Consider the following 24,422-nt stretch of genomic DNA (forward strand, 5'->3'; position numbering starts at 1 on the left):
GCATTTGGTGCAGCCCCTATCATGACCCTAAGGTGACCCCATCACCCTCATCATTACAAAAACATGAGATCATCAAACACTATCCTCAACCAAATCACCAGCCTCATCATTAGTCAAAAACATGAGATCATCAAACACATCATACTGAGACCAAAGTCTGCTTCACAGAGCCCTAAATTACATGTATTAAAGAAAATACACATCAATTATGTCTTTAAATGTGTGATGAGAGATAAATACCATGGACTGTGACATCCACTCTGCCTGCAGCCTCACCTAACTGGTTCAGAGAGTACTCAAACTTGAGACCCACCGCGTTCCAAATGGCACCCTATTCCCTATATAGTGCACTACTGTTGACCAGGGTCCATAGGGCTCTGGTCAATGAGTCCTGGTGAAAAGTAGTGCACTATATAGGGAATAGGGTGCCATTTGAGATACAGCCTGAGACTGTGGAGTCAGGCCTTTAATGGGCCAGTTTCCTCCTGGGTCTTACTGATGTCTCCTACACTCCCACTGTTTTTCTGGAAACAGAGGATTTGTTCTGTGATTCATCCATTGTAATAATTTCTGAGTAGGTTTTAGGAGACGCTGTTGTCATTTTTAAGCACAGTCTTTGGTGCTGTATATTGTCTTAGTGTCTGAAAAAGATGACCAAAGTGTGTGTGTACTTATGTACTACCGCAGGTACTCTGTGGTTGGCTTCATCGACAAGAACAAGGACACTCTCTTCCAGGACTTCAAAAGGCTACTGTACAACAGGTGAGAGTCAACACACACCTGCTATCCCCTCTCCTCTCGCCCTCCTCCCTCCCTATCTCATGGTCCCACTGTAGCCTTCTATGATGCACTGATAAACACCTGCTATCCCCTCTCCTCTCGCCCTCCTCCCTCCCTATCTCATGGCCCCACTGTAGCCTTCTATGATGCACTGATAAACACCTGCTATCCCCTCTCCTCTCGCCCTCCTCCCTCCCTATCTCATGGTCCCCACTGTAGCCTTCTATGATGCACTGATAAACACCTGCTATCCCCTCTCCTCCCTCCCTATCTCATGGTCCCCACTGTAGCCTTCTATGATGCACTGATAACCAATTTTTCCTCCCCTCTTTTTTCCCCCGCTCCTCTCCTTCTCCCTCTCTTTTCCTCTTCCCCTCTCTTCCTCTCTCTCCGTAGCTCCAACCCAGTGCTGAAGATGATGTGGCCAGAGGGCAAGCTGAGTATCACTGAGGTCACCAAACGACCCCTAACGGCCGCCACCCTCTTTAAGAACTCCATGATCGCATTGGTGGAGAACCTGGCATGCAAGGTGAGGGGTGTGGCCACCTCCTGGCAACTATTTCATAGGCCAACATCAACATGACATTTTTTTTGAGAATGTGAACTACTGACTTGACAGAGCGTGTTCATCTCAATAGTCTCAATATTCAACTCCTCCGAAATTATACATGTAAATTCACTGGATGTAAAAAAAAAAAAGAACAAAAATAAAGTCTTTAAAAAAAAACATGTCGGATATCCTATAGGAATTAGCTTTAACCTGTCCAGTTGTTCCACATCTGTGAGACTGGGGGGGGGGCTGTGTCTCCTCGCTGTGTCTCCTCGCTGTGTCTCCTCGCTGTGTCTCCTCGCTGTGTCTCCTCGCTGTGTCTCCTCGCTGTGTCTCCTCGCTGTGTCTCCTCGCTGTGTCTCCTCGCTGTGTCTCCTCGCTGTGTCTCCTCGCTGTGTCTCCTCGCTGTGTCTCCTCGCTGTGTCTCCTCACTGTGGTCCCCCTGGTGGTTTGTGTGTACAGGAGCCCTACTATGTGCGCTGCATCAAGCCCAACGACGTCAAGTCGCCCCTGCTGTTCGAGTACGAGCGTTGTCGACACCAGGTGGAGTACCTGGGCCTACTGGAGAACGTTCGTGTGCGCCGCGCCGGATTCGCCAACCGCCAGGAGTACCCCCGCTTCCTCCAGAGGTACGAGCTTAAACCTCATCTCCAGGTAGAAGCAGAATCAGGTCCCGAGTAGTGGTGATTTAGGGTCAACTCCCTCCTTTCCCGTATAGTCTTATTCATTATGATATAAAAGGCCTGATCCCCATCCGATAGCAGCATTCCTAGTCTGACAGGGACATTTTCCCAGAGCAAAATCATTGTGCAAAGTTACAAAAATGCATTAAAACTGCTCGCAGTGGGATTTAATTTGAAGATTTTCTTAAACAACTCCCTCTTTGTGAATACGAACCCCCTCCAACACAATGTTCCTGTGCCCTGCCCTTCACTAGGAAAACAGCCCTGCAACAGAGTGGGTGTGTTTTTAATGACGTGTCTTTTCCATCGAATGCAGTTGACGCGCTACACTTTAGTGGGGGGGGGACATGCTCTGTTGTATTGAGACAGGATTCATCAACAATATGAACCTCACAATGATCACTTCTGATTCATTTTACGCTTTCAATGTGTCTGTGTCACTACTTCCTGCCTCTGTTTTCGATCCGCTCACCTACTGAACATTCCTTCATTCTTTTTTTCCCTCTACCATTATACCATGACATTCATTTACGTACACGACCGTTCAAAAGGTTAGGGTCACTTAGAAATGTCCTTGTTTTTAAAAGAAAAGCACAGTTTTTGTCCATTTAAAATAACATCATCAGAAATACAGTGTAGACATTGTCAATGTTGTAAATGACTATTGTAGCTGGAAACGGCAGATTTTTTTTTTTATGGATTATCTACATAAGCGTCCAGAGGCCAATTATCAGCAACCTTCACTCCTGTGTTCCAATGGCACGTTGTGTTAGCTAATCCAAGTTTATCATTTTAAAAGGCTAATTGATCATTAAGAAAACCCTTTTGCAATTATGTTAGGTCAGCTGAAAACTGTTTTAAAGAAGCAATAAACCTAGCCTTCTTTAGACTAGTTGAGTATCTGGAGCAACAGCATTTGCCTTCTAGAAAGAGTTCCTCTGTCCAGTGTCTGTGTTCTTTTGCCCATCTTAATCTTTTCTTTTTATTGGCCAGTCTGAGATATGTATTTTTCTTTGCAACTCTACCTAGAAGGCCAGCATCCCGGGGTCACCTCTTCACTGTTGACGTTGAGTATCTGTTGACTACTTAATTAAGCTGCCAGTTGAGGACTTGTGATGCATCTGTTTCTCATGATCAATTAGCCTTTTAAAATGATAAACTTGGATTAGCTAACACAACGTGCCATTGGAACACTGGAGTGAAGGTTGCTGATAATGGGCCTCTGTACGCCTATGCAAAATCAGCCATTTCAAGCTACAATAGTCATTTACAACATTAAAATTGTCTACACTTTATTTCTGATCAATTTTATGTTATTTTAATAGATGAAAAATGTGCTTTTCTTTCAAAAACAAGGACATTTCTAAGTGACCCCAAACTTTTGAACGGTAGTGTACATCCAGTACTCTTAATAACACCAAATTGTGACTAAATGAATAGACCGGGGCTGGCCTTGAGTTTGGTAAAGCAGAATCCGGTCAGTACTGGACTAAATCATGGAGAGCTTTGCAGAGGAGAGGAGGGCCTTAAGCATCATCACATCGGCTTGTGAGTGGGCGCTATGTGACAGCGGTGTTGTCACTTACGATGCTGCAAGTCTCTCGCATCAGATTAGACGAGACGACACCGTAGACAACTAAATGAGATTCTGTCTCTCAATCATACAAACGTGTGCACTCACACTTGTTTTACATAATAAATGAGGACAAAATATAGCGAGATATTTCTTCTAAAAGTGTGATATTAAACATCTGGGAAACAGGTTCATATTGTGTGCAAAAGGAGGATTTTTAATAGGATTTATTTTGGACTTATTTTGCGCGTGGAAATACACACGCAAACACACCCTTGTGTCTTTTTAACCCTTGGCCCCTAATACATTCACAGCTGTTTCGCCCTGTCTCGCCACTGCCCTGCCCTTCCTCGGTCAAATTAGATGAGGTAATATCTGTGGTAGTTAGCGGTGATAGTTTTGCATAACACACTTCTCCTCTAACTCTGTCCCTCATTTCCTTCACTGATTAATTTTGACTGTATTACATCATGCTTTGGCAGTAAAATGCCAGCGAATAACTAATGTCGGAATCGGTTGACAGGCCTGCTAGCAGTGTTTTGACCTCTCTTGGCCGTCCAATAATATCTTGTCACAGTGTCCTGTAATGTTGCCAATCATTCTGTTTTGTCATGTATTTTGCGGGGCATTTTTTCTGTGAGTCACTATCAAAGAACCAATCAACAAAGTGCATTTTGTGAAAGAAGAAGAGTGATGCAGACACAATTGGGAATTAAAGTCAGTCATTTAGTCTAATGTGACGAACAGTTAACACACTGTTTGCAGTGTGTTTGGGCCCATTCAGCAATAAACCCAATTACTGCATTGCACGCACCATGCTCTGAACTATCAGAACCACTCTGGTTAGCGATGGTGCTAAAGCGTTTTGAGGCCCACTAATATTGGACCCTCTCTGCCTCCATTCCGCCCCCTCAGGTACAAGATGATCTCGGAGTTCACGTGGCCCAATCACGACCTCCCGTCGGACAAAGAGGCAGTGAAGAGGCTGGTGCAGGGCTGCGGCTTCGAGCACGACGTGGCCTACGGCAAGACCAAGGTGTTCGTCCGCACGCCGCGCACCCTCTTCTGCCTGGAGGAGCAGAGGGACGAAATGGTTGGGAGAATAGTCCTCTTCCTTCAGAAGGTCAGTTTCAATGTTGTCACCTTTGGCCCTTGGCCTGGTCTCCATGGCAACGGCTCTATGTCGAGTGGTTACATTGTATAGGTGTGACGTCTCCAGGTAAATCTGTTAAATTCAATAGTGTACACGTATTATATTCAATATCCTATTGACAATGAGAAATGAAAAGCCACTACTGTCACTAACATCATTCTATCAGGGAGATGGATTACTAGTCAAAGCTACCCATTCTCCAGTAACCTCATTATCTTGTTTCTTCAACACTCATTGTGTTCTCATTTAAATTCACTCTCTGTACTTTTCATATGAATAGCCAACTCTCGAGGCTTGATATGCCACTATGCGCCGAGATATTTTCTGGGCCTAAAATGATTATAGCGTTAGCTCTCTCTGGGTTCTCTCTCTCTCTCTCTCTGGGTTCTATCAGCCCGTACAACCCCAGCTCAGTAAATGTGCTGGAGGAGAAAAAAGAGCAGAGGTCCACACATCCGCACTGCAGACTTCTGGGAAGCCGCCGGCATTCCTGCACAGTAAAGGAACAAACAATCTCTGGGACTGAGAATATAATGTTCACATAAACCCTAAAGCCATTCAACCCTTATTATTGACCCCTTATAATAGTTGGAATATATTACAAATATACCACAGCTCCTGAGGTGCTATGGGAGCATTCAGAGGATGGAAAACGAGATACACATCTTCATATAAACCATTAGCTATGTAACAGTGTGAATATGCTGGAGCCATAGGGAAAATCTATTTCGTATATGTGTGCACCTTCTATCATAAAGACAGTTTTACGACATTGATACAGACCAGAATGTAATCCCATGTTATTGCTCCATTACGACCGATTCTCCATTTAATGTTCTCTATGCTATATAATTGGGATATGGATATTGACTTTTTTATTTTTTACATCTTCCTCCCTTGATTGGCTGGTAAAGAAAATCATGTGATTGTGCACAAGAATGTGCCACTGACTTTCAGACACCTCTGGTAAGAATGATCGCATGTGTCATAACATGTGCCATTACACACCCATTAAGCCAGCCTCGCCTAAGACATACTGTAGAATACTTCTGTATAGATGGGAATAGGTGGAGGAAATATTTTTTTTTAGAGTGTAGTGTTGAATGTGGCCCTGTCATTTTGCTGTCAAATCTAGCTGACCTTCACAAAACCCCTCTGACTAACAGATACAGAGATCAAAACGTCCATTTGTCAGCATCTGACTGCTCTGTTTCATGTTTCCTTCTTCTTGTTTGGGATTTGAGCCCCTATTTTATTCAATTACCTGGGAGCCATTCATACGATTGGTGACAGAATGAAGATTGACGGGCTATACATTTACCTCGCATGTTATTGCTACTCAAATTGCTAGGAGTACAAATACGTTCGTTCACAACACCTTTCATTCGGACAGCTCTCTCCAAGGACTGGGCTGCAATATGACTGCCCGCAGACACCAAAGGGTTAAAGCAACCATATTGCTTCGTTGCAGGATTGATTGTTTGGCCTCTGTATTGATCTACGGGGCCCCGGTTGGGCTGCCCGGCAGACGAGCTCGGCGTGTGTTCCTATTCGCTCTTAGGACTATCTCAAAGGATATCGCCACTTTGATAACCAAGCACAAAGACCAGAGATGAATTCCAGATGTTCGACCCAAAGAGAGGTTTTGGGGTTGAAGGAATGGTATAGGGCTCGCTCAGTCAAAAAGAAGAAGCACCCAGGACTACACACACTCTCATTCACCACCCTCCACAAATAAGCAAAATAGACCTCTAACGTTAGTGTATTTGACTCTATTTTCCACCCTGCCCCCTACACACACAGCTCATCTGTGCCAAGCAATCCCCTTATCAGCAGCTGGCATGCCACTGTGGCTTATGCCAACAGGCCCCACCATGCCAGGGGTGGCAGTACCTCAAGCTCTCTTCCCCTCCCCCTATGAGCCTCCTTCCCCAGACAACCACAATACCCTGTCATTGTCTGCACCCTACACATAAAGGAGTGAGGGATCCCATATATTACATTTGAGGTGCCCTTCTCCATACTTGGTTCTAGTACACAATGTGGCCTTTCTCCCTACAGCCCCTTCGCCCCTCTTTGCACCCTGACTATCTCCCGCTGCGTCTCATTTCACACTGCCTTTTGCTCCGTCGTTCCTCGTTTCTGCTCCGTCGTTCCTCGTTTCCGCCCCGTCAAAGCCGTTCCGCTCTGGCTCTCTTCTCCTCCCCGCGGATAGAAGCGGATAGAACTCTGGATCCACTGAATCCACCCTCACGTTCACGGCTATCAACTCTGCCCTCACCACTGACTGACTGCACTACATCCCTCAATCAGTGGTCCATATCTGCTCCACTAGACACTCCCTAGTGTGGACTGTGCAGTCAGTTGAACACACAAGCATGCATCCATACCACAATCAGAGCCTTATCCTCAGGAAGGGGCAATAGTCCCAATCTGAACCAACCTAAAGGGGATTAAATACTACAATCCAACACAAATACATACTTTATGAATGATTCATGAGCTTCCCCATTTCTTTTAATGAGTATTTCATAAATGGAAGCTCATCCATCCACATCGGTGTCTGTCAGGGCTGGGAATGGAGAGAGAGAGGGAGAGAGAGAGAGTGAGACATGAGAGAGTCCCCTGTGTATTGGGAGCCAGGGAATTAAAGCTGCAATCCGCAGACCAAAAAAAATAACTACGTGTACTCATCGCCCCTGGTTCCGTAATCTGAGGGATGGGGCTGGAAAAATGCAACCATTCTCAAATTCCATAGACGGAGCTATGTTTTTACATTTACTTTGTTTACAAACATTTGGCAAGCTTATATTTTTGGGTTCTGATGGGATATGCCAGTTGAGCAACACTCATGAGGCATTTATAAGGTATATTCTTCAAGAATCTATGGGTACATATCATTCATTTATAAGTCCAAAAATGGATGTTGCAATGCACATTGCCCCTTTAATTGCTGTTGTTACATGTGTCTGAGCGACTGTGGATTTATCAGTGAGACTAGCATTAGCCTAGCCTACAATCTGCCGACTGGGCCAGAACTGATCCCACCTCTATCCACACGCCTCAGCAGTACTTAACCGGATCCTAATTCATCTGATTTAGGCATTATTAAAATAGCGTGTGAAGTGTTCTGTTACTTATGGTACATTTACAAATGCATGGCACCTGCAAAACACCTACAGTAGCTACCTCCCAAATGGTCACTCTTCCAGACAAAATCAAAGGGAAACATGTTTCTCTTGTCACTCCTTGTATCAGTGACTTTGGCTTCGCGTAGGGAGATGCTGTACCTGCACCCTTTGTTGTTGTGGAAGACTTTGATGATGAAATATCTCTTGATTATACTGAAGGATTTTTCCCCGTCTGTCTCTCGGAGCTCATCCGTGTTCACATCTTGTGTTCTTTGATACTCTTTGTTTACCACTGTGCTGTCAACTATGCTCAGTAACCGTTTGAGTATTCTCTTACTGCAATTTCCCACTGCCTCGACAACCTAACAACTTCCCACTGTTAAAGAATGAAACGCATTCAGGCACGTGTCCTTTTGAATTCACTAACACTTATACATGAATAGTGTTTTTATATTTGAGATACAATGCAAAATAAATTAATACTGGCTATTCATAAATCCTGGTCTGTGTATCCTTGAGTTGGTAATATAATTGATTCTCACCAGAACAAAACGTTGCAGGCTATTTGAGTATAATAATTCACACTTGGATTCACTGCACTAACAACAAGAAGAGAAAATAGTGCCGGGCGTTTTACACTCAAAACAATCCACTGACCTGACCGCAATGCATCTCCTCGACAGTGTGGAAGGATATGGGTAGACGGGGCTCTCGCCATGGCAACCAAGGTTTGGCACCCAGCCAAGGTGCACTGCTTTCCTCTGATATGACCTTCACTTGCCATTCTCTCTATTTCCTCATAGAATCAGCCCTTTTCTTTCTATCCTTTGACATGTCTATTCATGTATAATACAGTATGTTATAAGTAACAGACCTGACTGTAAGATACAAGCATTCATTTCTAAAGGTTTATTTGTTTCAGTTAGTGGCTGACAATCTGTCCATGGAGGCAACGCAAATTGCTCACAAATTCCAATGATTTCCATCAATATTTGTATCGATTAACATGACAAAGAGTCTATTCTATTTTAACCTCAATTCCGCACAATACATGAACCAAATGATGGAACATAATGAACATGTATAGAGGATGTTAGTCTAGAGAGGGTTTTGGAGCAAGCCACTGGCTGCTGCCTTGAGCATGTGGTGATGGTGTTGTTCACCCGAGCGCTGGATTGATTAATCCGAGAAACCCATTGGCCTAGTGTCTCGGCCCAGTGTCCCCAGTGCTTGCCTGAGGTCAGTGTGTGTGTGTGCGTGGTGCCCTTGATAAATTGTGTCACACACTCTGCTTGATGCCGTCTCCGCCCCACCTCGGTGTATTAATCATTTCACTGGAAAAAAACAAATGTCCCGGGAGGACAGGGAAATAGTGGCACTCGGCATTTGATTGCAGTCAAGTGTGTCGCCCCGCCGGTCTTTCCATGTTTGATTTGTTTTGTGGATGACATGAAGGATATTTTAGCATGTTTAGTCAGAGACTATACATGGTATTGCCAACCCTTGCTTGTTTTACGGATGGATTAATGGCCTCTTTTTAGGCCTTAAGCAGTTGCAGCACTTAGTCTAACCTATAGTGTATGATTTACTAGATCTTTTTTTTATTTAACCTTTATTCGACTTGGCAAGTATATATTTTCTTACATGCCCTTAACCAACAATGCAGTTAAGTAAGCATTTCACTGTCAAATGCTTACTTTACAATCCTTTAATCAACACTGCAGGCGCATGTGACAAATAACATTTTATTTGTTGCAGGAAAGTTTGCAGGAATTTGAAAACGTGTAGTGTATTTGAGGCTTCTGAAATTCCAGACTAGATTTTCCCTACAAAAATGTCAATTATAATCCACATAATAATTCACATTTCCTGTTGATGCAGGATTATTTTCCTGCTGTGGCAGGATCCTACATCTGTATGTGATTTGTGCTGGACGGACTCTCTCTCCCCAAAATGCATTTCAAAGTGCCCTAATAAAGCCGTACCAATCTGTCCCACTTTGTCTGCCCGAGACGCCCCCAATTTGGCTTTGACGAGCTCGTAAATCTGGATCCCCAGAGCCATGGGAGTGTGTGGTTAGTACGACTCCATGATGGAGGGAGGGAGTCTGTTAAAGGATGATCAGATAGCTTTACTGGAGAGGAGGGAGTTCCGGCCTTGTTATTGACCTGATTTACCCACGCTCCCCTGGGTGTCGTCTCCTCTCCTCTCACCACCTTCCCACTCGTGATAATTCTACACCGTCTGCCCCTCTGTGTTTAAGCACAGCCAAGCAACAGTGTGTGTGGGAGATAGAGCCATCGGCATTTGAAATAATTGTACCATTTGAATAATATCATGATAATTTAGGATATATGGATAGTCGACATGTTTTATTTCAACTTTGTTTAAACTTGGATACTTGTTTGCTGCGCAGCCTGCACACTAAGCAAGGCGGGGGATGGACAGAGGCCGGTGGTGTGTGTGACCATAGAAATAGACTGAATAGAACGGTCTTGGAACGTCTATCCCTGGCAATTTGACTGGTAAAAACATGGGAACACGATGCAATAATTTCCATGGTAATGTAGAATGTTCATTCAAATGATGTTAGCCAGAGTCATATACAGTGAGCTACAAAAGTATTCATAGGTTTCACCTCCGTCACTTGGTCGCGTCATGCCATTGTTATGAACGTTCTCAAGCCGCCTTTCACTGGCGGCGCCATAGTGGTGCCCGAAAGTGGTGATAGCCTCCGTCCAGAATGTCTAGGTTTAATTACTGTTTCGTCTAAATTACACTATTGCCTGGAAATACGAAGACATTGCTAAAGTAGTCAAATATTCAGTAGGAAACTACTTTGCCATCAAATTTACTTTAGACAGTTGGCAATGTTGTCATTAACTAACAAAGTTCATCAAAATAGCTAGCAATGCCAACGTTAGCTAGCTAAAATCCATCCCCATTCTTTTGTTTTTCTACTAGTTATTTGCCTCCTTTTGAATGTCATCGTATTTCCAAGCATTTTTGATCATCTTCATCAGCGCTCATTGACAATGCATTGAGTAGAATGCTCAGTCAAGGCATCAGTCCAACATATTGTGACGAATTGGAACTTTGGCAATTTTTGTTGTTGTTTTGGCTCTGTACTCCAGCACTTTGGATTTGAAACTATACAATGACTGTGAGGTTAAAATGCAGACAGTCAGCTATAATTTGTGGGTATTTTCATCCATATCGGGTGAACTGTTTAGAAATGACAGCACATTTTGTACATAGTCCCCCCATTTTAGGGGACCTAAATGATTGGGACAAATACACTTTTTTTAAATATATTTTTTATTTCACCTTTATTTAACCAGGTAAGCTAGTTGAGAACAAGTTCTCATTTGCAACTGCGACCTGGCCAAGATAATGGTGCAAATTATTGTGGAAAATAAGTATATGGTCACCTACAAACAAGCAAGATTTCTGGCTCTCACAGACCTGTAACTTCTCTTTAAGAGGTTCCTCTGTCCTCTACTCATTACCTGTATTAATGGCACCTGTTTGAACTTATCAGTATAAAAGACACCTGTCCACAACCTCAAACAGTCACACTCCAAACTCCACTATGGCCAAGACCAAAGAGCTGTCAAAGGACACCAGAAACAAAATTGTAGACCTGCACCAGGCTGGGAAGACTGAATCTGCAATAGCTAATCAGCTTGGTTTGAAGAAATAAACTGTGGGAGCAATTATTAGGAAATGGAAGACATACAAGACAACTGATGATCTCCCTCGATCTGGGGCTCCATGCAAGATCTCACCCCGTGAGGTCAAAATGATCACAAAAACGGTGAGCAAAAATCCCAGAACCACACGGAGGGACCTAGTGAATGACCTGCAGAGAGCTGGGACCAAAGTAACAAAGCTTACCATCATTAAGACACTACGTCGCCAGGGTCTCAAATCCTGCAGTGCCAGACGTGTCCCCCTGCTTAAGACCGTACATGTCCAAGCCCGTCTGAAGTTTGCTAGAGCACATTTGTATGATCCAGAAGAAGATTGGGAGAAAGTCATATGGTCAGATGAAACCAAAATATAACTTTTTGGTAAAAACTTGTCATGTTTAGAGGACAAAGAATGCTGAGTTGCATCCAAAGAACACCATACCTACTGTGAAGCATGGGGGTGGAAACATCATGCTTTGGGGCTGTTTTTCTGTAAAGGGACCAGGACGACTGATACGTGTAAAGAAAAGAATGAATGGGGCCATGTATCATGAGATTTTGAGTGAGAACCTCATTCCATCAGCAAGGGCATGTACTGCAGCGCCAGCAGAGACTCTGGGTTCGCGCCCAGGTTCTGTCATAACCGGCCGCAACCGGGAGGTCCGTGGCCTAGCGCCGCCCGGGTTAGTGCGCGCTAACCAAGGTTGCCAGGTGCACGGTGTTTCCTCCGACACATTGGTGCGCTGTGTTAAGAAGCAGTGCGGCTTGGTTGGCTTGTGTATCGGAGGACGCATGACTTTCAACCTTCGTCTCTCCCGAACCCGTACGGGAGTTGTAGCGATGAGACAAGATAGTGGCTACTAAAAACAATTGGATACCACGAAATTGGGGAGAAAACGGAGTATAAAAATAAAAGCAAGGGTACTGAAGATGAAACGTGGCTGGGTTTCAAACGTGGCTGGGCAGCATGACAATGATCCCAAACACACCGCCCGAGCAACAAGGGAGTGGCTTCGTAAGAAGCATTTCAAGGTCCTGGAGTGGCTTAGCCAGTCTCCAGATCTCAACCCCATAGAAAATCTTTGGAGGGAGTTGAAAGTCCATGTTGCCCAGCAACAGCCCCATAACATCACTGCTCTAGAGGAGATCTGCATGGAGGAATGGGCCAAAATACCAGCAACGGTGTGTGAAAACCTTGCGAAGACTTACAGAAAATGTTTGACCTCTGTCATTGCCAACAAAGGGTATATAGCAAAGTATTGAGAAACTTTTGTTATTGACCAAATACTTATTTTCAACCATAATTTGCAAATCAATTCATTAAAAATCCTACAATGTGATTTTCTGGATAATTTTTTTTTGTCTGTCATAGTTGAAGTGTACCTATGATGAAAATTACAGGCCTCTCTCATGTTTTTAAGTGGGAGAATTTGCACAATTGGTGGCTGACTAAATACTTTTTTGCCCCACTGTACAACAACACAGTTACACATGGAATGAACAAAACATGCAGTCAATAATACATCGGTTGAATAGCATGCATTTAGTTTTATTTGCTTTTAAGAGCAGTTGGAGGCCACGGAAGGAGAGTTGCATGGAATTGAAGCTCGTCTGGAGGTTAGTTAACACAGTGTCCAAAGAAGGGCCAGAAGTATACAGAATGGTGTCGTCTGCGTAGAGGTGGATCATAGAATCACCAGCAGCAAGAGCGACATCATTTATGTATACAGAGAAGAGTCGGCCCGAGAATTGAACCCTGTGGCACCCCCATAGAGACTGCCAGAGGTCCGGACAGCAGGCCCTCCGATTTGGCACACTGAACTCTATCAGAGAAGTAGTTGGTGAACCAGGCGAAGCAATCATTTGAGAAACCAAGGCTGTTGAGTCTGCCAATAAGAATGTGGTGATTGACAGTCGAAAGCCTTGGCCAGGTCGATGAATACAGCTGCACAGTAATGTCCCTTATCGATGGAGGTTAGGATATCGTTAAGGACCTTGAGCGTGGCTGAGGTGCACCCATGACCAGCTCGGAAACCAGATTGCATTGCGGAGAAGGTATGATGTGATTCAAAATGGTCAGTAATCTGTTTGTTAACTTGGCTTTTGAAGACCTTAGAGATGCAGGGTAGGATAGATATAGGTCTGTAGCAGTTTGGGTCTAGAGTGTCTCTACCTCTGAAGAGTGGGATGACCGCGGCAGCTTTCCAATCTTTGGGAATCTCAGACGATACAAAAGAGAGGTTGAACAGTATACACTTACAGTATATGTGTATTAAAGTTTAAGTATTTGGTCCCATATTCCTAGCACGCAATGATTACATCAAGCTTGCGACTCTACAAACCTGCTCGATGTATTTGCTGTTTGTTTTGGTTGTGTTTCAGATTATTTTGTGCCCAATAGAAATTAATGGTAAATAATGTATTGTCATTCTGGAGTCACTTTTATTGTAAATGAGAACAGAATATGTTTCTAAACAATTCTACATTCATGTGGGTGCTTCCATGATTACAGATAGTCCTGACTGAATCGTCAATAACGATGAGTGAGAAAGTTACAGATGCACAAATATCATGAAGGAAGGTCCCCAAGAACACAGTGGCCTCCATCATTCTTAAATGGCAGAAGCTTGGAACCACCAAGACTCTTCCTAGAGCTGGCTGCCCGAGGTGACCAAGAACACGATGGTCACTCTGACAGAGCTCCGGAGTTCCTCTGTGGAAATTGGAGAACCTTCCAGAAGGACAACCATCTCTGCAGCATTCCACCAATCAGGCCTTTATGGTAGAGTGGCCAGACGGAAGCCACTCTGTGGAAATTGGAGAACCTTCCAGAAGGACCACCATCTCTGCAGCATTCCACCAATCAGGCCTTTATGGTAGAGTGGCCAGACGGAAGCCACTCCCCAGTAAAAGGTACATGACAGCCGGCTTGGTGTTTACCAAAAGGCACCGAAAGGACTCTGACCATGAGAAACAAGATTATCTGGTCTGATGAAACCAATATTTAACTATTTGGCCTGAATGCTAAGCATCACATCTGGAGGAAACCTGACACCATCCTATGGTGAAGCATGGTGGTAGCAACATTATGCTGTGGGAATGTTTTTCAGTGGCAGGGACTGGGAGAATATTCAGGATCGAAGGAAAGATGAATGGAGCAAAGTACAGAGAGATCCTTGATGAAAACCTGCTCTAGAGTGCTCAGGACCTCAGACTGGGGCAAAGGTTCACCGTCCAACAGGACAATGACCCTAAGTACACAGCCAATACAATGCAATAGTGGCTTTGGGACAAGTCTCTGAATGTCTTTAAGTGGCTCAACCAGAGCCCGGACTTGAACCCAATCGAACATCTCTGGAGAGACCTGAAAATAGATGTGCAGCGACTCTCTCCATTCAACCTGACAGAGCTTAAGAGGATCTGCAGAGAAGAATGGGAGAAACTCCCCAAAAGGGTATGAATACTTATGTAAATGTAATATTAATTTTTTTGCTTTTGTCATTTTTGCTTTGTAAATATTGTGTGTGGATTGATTCTAATCAATTTTAGAAGGCTGTAATTTAATAAAATGTGGATGAAGACTGAATACTTTCCAAATGCGCTATAAATACACTGAACAAAAATATAAATGCAATGTGCAACAATTTCAAAGATTTTGCTGAGTTACAGTTCATATAAGGAAATCATTCAATTGAAATACAGTTGTTAGGCCCTAATCTATGGATTTCACATGGGTGGGCCTGGGAGGGCGTAGGCTCATCCACTGGGGAGCCAGACCCAGCCAATCAGACTGAGTTTATCCCCACAAAAAGGCTTTATTACAGACAGAAATACTCCTCAGCACCCCGCCCTCCCCCCTCAGTTGTCAGGCCGGTTGGATGTACTGCCAAATTCTCTAAAACAACGTTGGAGGCAGCTTACGGTAGAGGAATTTACATAAAATGATCTGGCAACAGTTCTGGTGGACATTCCTGCAGTCAGCATGCCAATTGCACACTCCCTTAAAACTTATTTGACATTGTGTTGTGTGACAACTGCACATTTTTTAAGTGGCCTTTTATTGTCCTCAGCACAAGGTGCACCTGTGTAATGATCATGCTGTTTATTCAGCTTCTTGATATACCACACCTGTCAGGTGGATGGATTATCTTGACAAAAGATAAAATGCTCACTAACAGGGATGTAAACACATTTGTGCACAACATTTGAGAGAAATTAGCTTTTTGTGTGTATGGAACGTTTCTGTGATCTTTTTATTTCAGCTCATCAAACATGAGACAAGCACTTTACATGTAGCGTTTATGTTTTTGTTCAGTGTAGGAGTAGATCTATGGGATCAATATCATGCCAAATGTATTCACAAATGTAAATCACCAATCCACAAATGTAAATTGCTTTCCACAAATGCAATTCACTATCCACAAACAAACACCTTTTGATTTGTATTTGTAAATCAATATATTGCATTTTAAACCTTTTTTATAACTGCAGACATGCAGGTCATTTCCAAGGGCCGTAAGTAAAATGACTGCCTTAAAGAAAGCGATTTGTATTCGGAGAAAAAATAGTTGATCCCATTGATGCTGTTGACCCGGGTCACTTGTTGCTGCGGAAAAGGAGGCGGTCAAAGGGGGTGACTGTAACTGGTGTGAAATGGCTAATTAGTTGATGCGCGCTAATAGCGTTTCAATCGGTGACGTCACTCGTTCTGAGACCTTGAAGTAAACTCGGCAAAAAAATTAATCTCTTTTTCAGGACCCTGTCTTACAAAGATCATTAGTAAAAAATCCAAGTAACTTCCAAGATTTCACTGTAAAGGGTTTAAACACTGTTTCCCATGCTTGTTCAATGAACCATAAACAATTAATGAACATGCACCAGTGGAACGGTCGTTAAGACGCTTACAGACCGTAGGCAATTAAGGTCACAGTTATGAAAACTTAGGACACCTAAGAGGCCTTTCTACTGACTCTGGAACAACACCAAAAGAAAGATGCCCAGGGTTCTTGCTCATCTGCGTGAACATGCCTTAGGCATGCTGCAAGGAGGGATGAGGACTGCAGATGTGGCCAGGGCAATACATTACAATGTCCATACTGTGAGACGCCTAAAACGGGCTTCCTGCAGGCTCATCTCCTCCGTCCTACATTATTTATGAGTCCGCTAGGGCAGCGAAATGGAGGGACAAAGGGGAGTTTGAGGTCATCAGTGAGGGACAGTTCACTCTTGACTGTCCTTCATTTATCTCTGTGTGATTGATCCACTAGACTAGAGGTGGCCTCTGAATGGACCACAGTGTTACTGTAGCAAATCTTTAGTGGATTAGTAGATTAGATTAGATTTTGGATACTTAAGACATCTTTTTGGAATTATATTCTGTGTATTTGTACTTTGTAGGTTAAATGAATAAAAGCTAACAGGCAGAAATCAATGTTGTTTAGCTACAGTTGAAGTCGGAAGTTTTCATACACCTGAGCCAAATACATTTAAACTCAGTTTTTCACAATTCCTGACATTTATTCCTAGTACAAATTCACTGTTTTAGGTCAGTTAGGGTCACCACATTACTTTAAGAATGTGAAATGTCAGAATAATAGTTGAGAGCATGATTTATTTCAGCTTTTGTTTCTTTCATCACATTCCCAGTGGGTCAGAAGTTTACATACACTCAATTAGTATTTGGCAGAATTGCCTTTAAATTGTTTAACCTGTTGCGACGAGCAATCCCGTATCCGGGAGCGTAATTATAGCCTCAAGCTCATTACCATAACGCAATGTTAACTATTCATGAAAATCGCAAATGAAATGAAATAAATATATTGGCTCACAAGCTTACCCTTTTGTTAACAACACTGTCATCTCAGATTTTCAAAAAATGCTTTTCAACCATAGCTACACCAGCATTTGTGTAAGAGTATTGATAGCTAGCATAGCATTAAGCCTAGCAGTCAGCAGGCAACATTTTCACAAAAACAAGAAAAGCATTCAAATAAAATGATTTACCTTTGAAGAACTTCGGATGTTTTCAATGAGGAGACTCTCAGTTAGATAGCAAATGTTCAGTTTTTCCAAAAATATTATTTGTGTAGGAGAAATCGCTCCGTTTTGTTCATCACGTTTGGCTAAGAAAAAAACCCGAAAATTCAGTCATTACAACGCAAACGTTTTTACAAATTAACTCTATAATATCAACAGAAACATGGCAAACGTTGTTTAGAATCAATCCTCAAGGTGTTTTTCGCACATCTATTCGATGATAAGTCACTCGTGGCAGTTTGTTTCTCCTCTGTTCAAAATGGAAACATGCACGCACCGGGAGATTACGCAATAGTTTCAACGGAGGACACCGAGCGAACACCTGGTAAATGTAGTCTCTTATGGTCAATTTTTCAATGATATGCCTACATATACCTCACAATGCTGCAAACACCTTGGGGAAATGACAGAAAGTGTAGGCTCATTCCTTGCGCATTCACAGCACCTCAAATCTGGCTCACTTCCTGTATGAAATTTAATCTTGGTTTCGCCTGTAGCATTTGTTCTGTGACACTCACAGGCAATATCTTTGCAGTTTTGGAAACGTCAGTGTTTTCTTTCCAAAGCTGTCAATTATATGCATAGTCGAGCATCTTTTCGTGACAAAATATCTTGTTTAAAACGGGAACGTTTTCATCCAAAAATGAAATACTGCCCCCAGAGGTTCAAGAGGTTAACTTGGGTCAAACGTTTCGGGTAGCCTTCCACAAGCTTCCCACAATAATTTTGGTGAATTTTGTCCCATTACTCCTGACAGAGCTGGTGTAACTGAGTCAGGTTTGTAGGCCTCCTTATAATAATAATAATAATATATGCCATTTAGCAGACGCTTTTATCCAAAGCGACTTACAGTCATGTGTGCATACATTCTACGTATGGGTGGTCCCGGGGATCGAACCCACTACCCTGGCGTTGCTCGCACATGATTTTTCAGTTCTGCCCACAGATTTTCTATAGGATTGAGGTCAGGACTTTGTGATGGTCACTCCAATACCTTGACTTTGTTGTCCTTAAGCCATTTTGCCACAACTTTGGAAGTATGCTTGGGGTTATTGTCCATTTGGAAGACCCATTTGCGACCTAGCTTTAACTTCCTGACTGATGTCTTGTGATGTTGCTTCAATATATCCACATAATTTTCCTTTCTCATGATGACATCTATTTTGTGAAGTGCACCAGTCCCTCCTGCAGCAAAGCACCCCCACAACATGATGCTGCCACCCCCGTGCTTTAAAAAAAAAATGTTTTAACCTTTATTTAACCAGGTAGGCTAGTTGAGAACAGGTTCTCATTTGCAACTGCGACCTGGCCAAGATAAAGCATAGCAGTGTGAACAGACAACACATAGTTACACATGGAGTAAACAATTAACAAGTCAATAACACAGAGAAAAAAAGGGGTCTATATACAATGTGTGCAAAAGGCATGAGGAGGTAGACGAATAATTACAATATTGCAGATTAACACTGGAGTGATAAATGATCAGATGATCATGAACAGGTAGAGATATTGGTGTGCAAAAGAGCAGAAAAGTAAATAAATAAAAACTGTGGGGATGAGGTAGTTGAAAATGGGTGTGCTATTTCCCAATAGATTATGTACAGCTGTAGCGATCGGTTAGCTGCTCAGCTAGCTGATGTTTGAAGTTGGTGAGGGAGATAAAAGTCTCCAACTTCAGCGATTTTTGCAATTCGTTCCAGTCACAGGCAGCAGAGTACTGGAACGAAAGGCGGCCGAATGAGGTGTTTGCTTTAGGGATGATCAATGAGATACACCTGCTGGAGCGCGTGCTACGGATGGGTGTTGCCATCCTGACCAGTAAACTGAGATAAGGCGGAGCTTTGCCTAGCATGGCCTTGTAGATGACCTGAAGCCAGTGGGGCTGGCGACGAATATGTAGCGAGGGCCAGCCGACTAGAGCATACAAGTCGCAGTGGTGGGTAGTATAAGGTGCTTTAGTGACAAAACGGATGGCACTGTGATAAACTGCATCCAGTTTGCTGAGTAGAGTGTTGGAAGCAATTTTGTAGATGACGTCGAGGATCGGTAGGATAGTCAGTTTTACTAGGGTAAGCTTGGCAGCGTGAGTGAAGGAGGCTTTGTTGCGGAATAGAAAGCCGACTCTTGATTTGATTTTCGATTGGAGATGTTTGATATGGGTCTGGAAGGAGAGTTTGCAGTCTAGCCAGACACCTAGGTACTTATAGGTGTCCACATATTCAAGGTCGGAACCATCCAGTGTGGTGATGCTAGTCGGGCATGCGGGTGCAGGCAGCGATCGGTTGAAAAGCATGCATTTGGTTTTACTAGCGTTTAAGAGCAGTTGGAGGCCACGGAAGGAGTGTTGTATGGCATTGAAGCTCGATTGGAGGTTAGATAGCACAGTGTCCAATGACGGGCCGAAAGTGTATACAATGGTGTCGTCTGCGTAGAGGTGGATCAGGGAATCGCCCGCAGCAAGAGCAACATCATTGATATACACAGAGAAAAGAGTCGGCCCGAGAATTGAACCCTGTGGCACCCCCATAGAGACTGCCAGAGGACCGGACAACATGCCCTCCGCTTCACGGTTGGGAGGGTGTTCTTCGGCTTGCAAGCCTCCCCTTTCTCCTCCAAACATACGGATGGTCATTATGGCCAAACAGTTCAATTTTTGTTTCATCAGACCAGAGGACATTTCTCCAAAAAGTACAATCTTTGTCCCCATGTGCAGTTGCAAACCGTAGTCTGGCTTTTTTATGGTGGTTTTGGAGCAGTGGCTTCTTCCTTGCTGAGCTGCCTTTCAGGTTATGTCAATATATGACTCGTTTTTACTGTGGATATAGATACTTTTGTACCGGTGTCTTTCAGCATCTTCACAAGGTCCTTTGCTGTTTTTCTGGGATTGATTTGCACTTTTCGCACCAAAGTACATTCATCTCTAGGAGACAGAACGCGTCTCCTTCCTGAGCGGTATGATGGTCCCATGGTGTTTATACTTGTGTACTATTGTTTGTACAGATGAACAAGGTACCTTCAGGCATTTGGAAATTGCTCCCAAGGATGAACCAGACTTGTGGAGGTCTACAATTCTTTTTAGCAGATTTTCTTTTCCCTTGATGTCAAGCAAAGAGGCACTGAGTTTGAAGGTAAGGCCTTGAAATACATCCATAGGTACATCTCCAATTGACTCAAATTATGTCAATTAGCCTATCAGAAGCTTCTAAAGCAATTGAATTAGTTTTCTGGAATTTTCCAAGTTGTTTAAAGGCACAGTCATCTTTGTGTACGTTAACTTCTGACCCACTGGAATTGTGATGAAATTGTGAAATAATCTGTCTGTTAACAATTGTTGGAAAAATCTACTTTGTCCATGACACAAGTAATGTCTTAACTGACATGCCATAACTATAGTTTATGAACAAGACATTTGTGGAGTGGTTGAAAAACAAGTTTTAATGACTCCAACCCGAGTGTATGTAAACTTCCGATTTCAACTGTATATTTAATAACCACATAATCAACCTCCCCAGGTGAAACACTTCCCCAATATTTAATATGCTAATGTCAGAGACTATTTTTCAAATCAACCACCGCCAAACATACATACGTTAAGGAATCAAATATTCATGATCTGCAGAATTACGGCATATTAGAATTCATGTACTGTGTGACTAAGACTGATGCATTACCATTGATATACAGTATATGAATTATATGACTGCAACATTCATGAGTTGCTTTTGAGTGTCAACATCAAACAATTGAGACTGTCAGCACTGTATAGGGTCTTTGTTTGTTGTTTACAGTAAGTTAAATAGACTGGTACGGGTCTATGAATCAATATGAAGTCAAAAAGGAGCATATGGCAATGGTTTTAGTGAGGAAGGAGCAGAAGACATGTCTCCCTGGGGTCCCACTACCATTTATTATTCATGTTTTCTGGGGGGTGTTCCGGAGCGGTTGATAGGGGGGGGGGTGTAACTCAAAGTTTGGTTACGCCCGGCTCAGAGCATTCTTTTCAATAAGAGTCCAACACACATGCTGTTCAGATTTACAGTAACATTTTATGATGTGAATCTTTGTTTTGGCTTTCTTGCTTTAGATCATAAAAATGTACATACAAGTTATTTTAGGCATTCTTTTCAATAAGACTCCCAACCTACACGCTGTTCCGATTTTACAGTTGCTGACATGAATGTGTCATTGAGTTATGTGAATCTTTTGGTCTGTCTTGCTCGAGTTTATGCATCTGAACGTACTGTATCTCATTTGAAATGTGTCCGAGAAAATGTTGCTTAAATATAGGCTGCCTTCATTTATACGTTTCTGTTATATTAATCGTGCGTTTCATACTCTAGACATACATCCTGTTAAACTAATAGTTGTTATTTGGGAGGTACAGGATCCATAGAGGCTTACTCATTCCCACTGTGTTAACCTCTCTCTCCATTCTCTTCACCAGGTATGGCGCGGTACCATAGCCAGGATGCGTTACCGGCGCATGCGAGCCGCCCTCATCATCCTGCGGGCCTACCAGCACTACAAGGTCAAGTCCTACATCAAGGACGTCAACCGCAAATTCAAGAACGTGCGCTCCATGAAGGACCACGGCAAGCACGTCAAGTGGCCCACGCCGCCCAAAGTCCTGCGGAAGTTTGAAGAGGCGCTGCGGAGCATCTACAACAGGTAAACAAAGTGTCACGCGTGCACACACACACACACACACACACACACACACACACACACACACACACACACACACACACATACAAGGGGTTGTAAGTATGAGTAATCCCACCTCTGTTCGGGTAAAACATCAACCCTTGAACACGATGCACTGTAAGCCCTTCCATCAGTATTATCAGTGTAGTACGAGTTGTGTGGAGTGTACAGTTTTCTACTCCAACTGGTTTCCCTTTGAAGGTTTTTACCCATGTGTCTTCCAGCCTCAGGTCTGTGGTGGACATAGATTTCTCCCCATCAAAGCCTCGTTCAATACTTTCATCCGGAGAAAGTGAAATTTCACACTAGATGCTTTGAAAGTACAGTTTAAAGGCAGGATGTTTCATGTCAGAGAGAGTGCAGCCCCCCCCCCCAAAAAAAATCCCTGTTATGCAGTATCATCACGTCAGAAATAGCCAATCATGTTATCAAGACCATAGACTCTACAGTGTCAGAGTCGATATCTTGGCTCCATTGCTATTCCTGTGGGTGTTTCCATGCTGCTCTAGGTGGTGGGCATGGACTCTGATAAAAGACCTGACTCCAGAGGAGAAGCTGCAGATCAGGGCCAAGGTGGCCACCCTGGAGGCCCTCAAGGGCCAGAGACCTGACCTGGGGCTGCAAAGGACCTGGGAGGGCAACTACCTGGTGAGTTGGATTGGCTAGGGGGGTTCTGACACTTGCTCTGAGCTCCTCAAAGGGAGAGGTTAGAGGTTGATGTGTGTGTTTCTGATGTTGTTTTTAATTTTAATATAGTTGTAAATGTGTGTGCGTTTTTTGTCGGTGGTGCAGTGGGGGGGGGGTTCCCACGTGTGTGTTGTTGAACTAAATGTTTATGGAAAGTGTTTTTTTCTTTGTAGAGGAGTTGATCTTAATGACAGTCTCTCTCTCTGTGTGTGTGTGTGTGTGTGTGTGTGTGTGTGTGTGTGTGTGTGTGTGTGTGTGTGTGTGTGTGTGTGTGTGTGTGTGTGTGTGTGTGTGTGTGTGTGTGTGTGTGTGTGTGTGTGTGTGTGTGTGTGTGTGTGTGTGTGTGTGTGTGTGTGTGTGTGTGTGTGTGTGTGTGTGTGTGTGTGTTTTCAGAAGCGAGACAGTCCTGACACAGCGTCCTCCTTCACCTTGGTGTCCTGTGAGTTGCAGCGTAAGGACAAGTTCATGAGAGTGCTCTTCTCCTGCAACGTGCGCAAGGTACAGTAGGGTTGGGGACTATTACCTGACCCAAACCCTATACCACACAGGTGGACACATACACCATACACAGAATAGAGAATACGATCACATCTATTGCGCATCTATTGCGCACACACAGGGGCAGACACACAGGGGCAGACAGGGGCAGACTGGGACCAGAAATCGGCCCTGACATTTTTAACACACCAGACAATTATTTTCCTTGAGGCCCCAGAAAATTCTAATTTTGCGGAGAAAAAAAAATTACAATAAAATGTTACAGGCCCACTGGTCCAAAAAATGGACCAGCCATCTGGCATTTGCCCAACATGCCAGATGGCCAGTCTGCCCCTGCACACACACACACATTCTCACCCAACTGTCCCTGAGTTTAGCCAACTCCCAGTTGTGTGTGTTGGCTGTGTGTGTGGGGTCTCCTGTGGGGTGACGGATAAGGGTCTTTGTGTATCCCAGATCAACCGTTTCCACAAGGCAGAGGACCGGGCCGTCCTCATCACAGACCGCCACCTATACAAGATGGACCCCCTCAAGCAGTACAAGCCCATGAAGAGCATCCCCCTCTACAATGTAAGAGCACCTCCCCTGTGTGGTTAATATAGTGTATTGTGTAGTTGAAATGAATGGACATCTTACTATCTGTGGCTCTAAACAGTCTAAAGGGTCTCTCAAAATCATTCTCAATTGATAATTGATTAATAGCATGGTTTGTGGAACAGGAAATGAAACACTATGTAGAGATAATGGAATAATTGTCTCCGTAGACTGATTTAAAGGAGATTAAATGGAACTTCGTTTTGTTTGAACTAATCGAAATTGTTATCAACTCTCGTCTTAGAGATGATCTTATCATACTACGTACGGAGACTGTTATTTGTCGCTAAGGCAACAAGGTTTAAATGTACAACTCTTCCCATCCTTTATCCACTGCATTA

The 24,422-nt window shown here is 43.4% G+C and overlaps 1 protein-coding gene across 1 annotated transcript in view; it reads left to right on the plus strand.

Moving 5' to 3' along the window:
- The window catches only part of LOC124039879 (unconventional myosin-Id), a 183,225-nt gene that overhangs the window by 113,688 nt on the left and 45,115 nt on the right, over positions 1 to 24,422 (plus strand). The window contains exons 13-20 of the mRNA XM_046356386.1: positions 688 to 762; positions 1,177 to 1,309; positions 1,793 to 1,959; positions 4,502 to 4,709; positions 22,043 to 22,266; positions 22,812 to 22,950; positions 23,383 to 23,487; positions 23,944 to 24,057. Of these exons, the coding sequence (XP_046212342.1) occupies positions 688 to 762; positions 1,177 to 1,309; positions 1,793 to 1,959; positions 4,502 to 4,709; positions 22,043 to 22,266; positions 22,812 to 22,950; positions 23,383 to 23,487; positions 23,944 to 24,057 (1,165 nt within the window). The remainder of the gene's footprint in view (positions 1 to 687; positions 763 to 1,176; positions 1,310 to 1,792; positions 1,960 to 4,501; positions 4,710 to 22,042; positions 22,267 to 22,811; positions 22,951 to 23,382; positions 23,488 to 23,943; positions 24,058 to 24,422) is intronic.

The sequence above is a fragment of the Oncorhynchus gorbuscha genome, linkage group LG07 (assembly GCF_021184085.1).
Source record: "Oncorhynchus gorbuscha isolate QuinsamMale2020 ecotype Even-year linkage group LG07, OgorEven_v1.0, whole genome shotgun sequence".
In the NCBI taxonomy this organism is placed as follows: domain Eukaryota; kingdom Metazoa; phylum Chordata; class Actinopteri; order Salmoniformes; family Salmonidae; genus Oncorhynchus; species Oncorhynchus gorbuscha.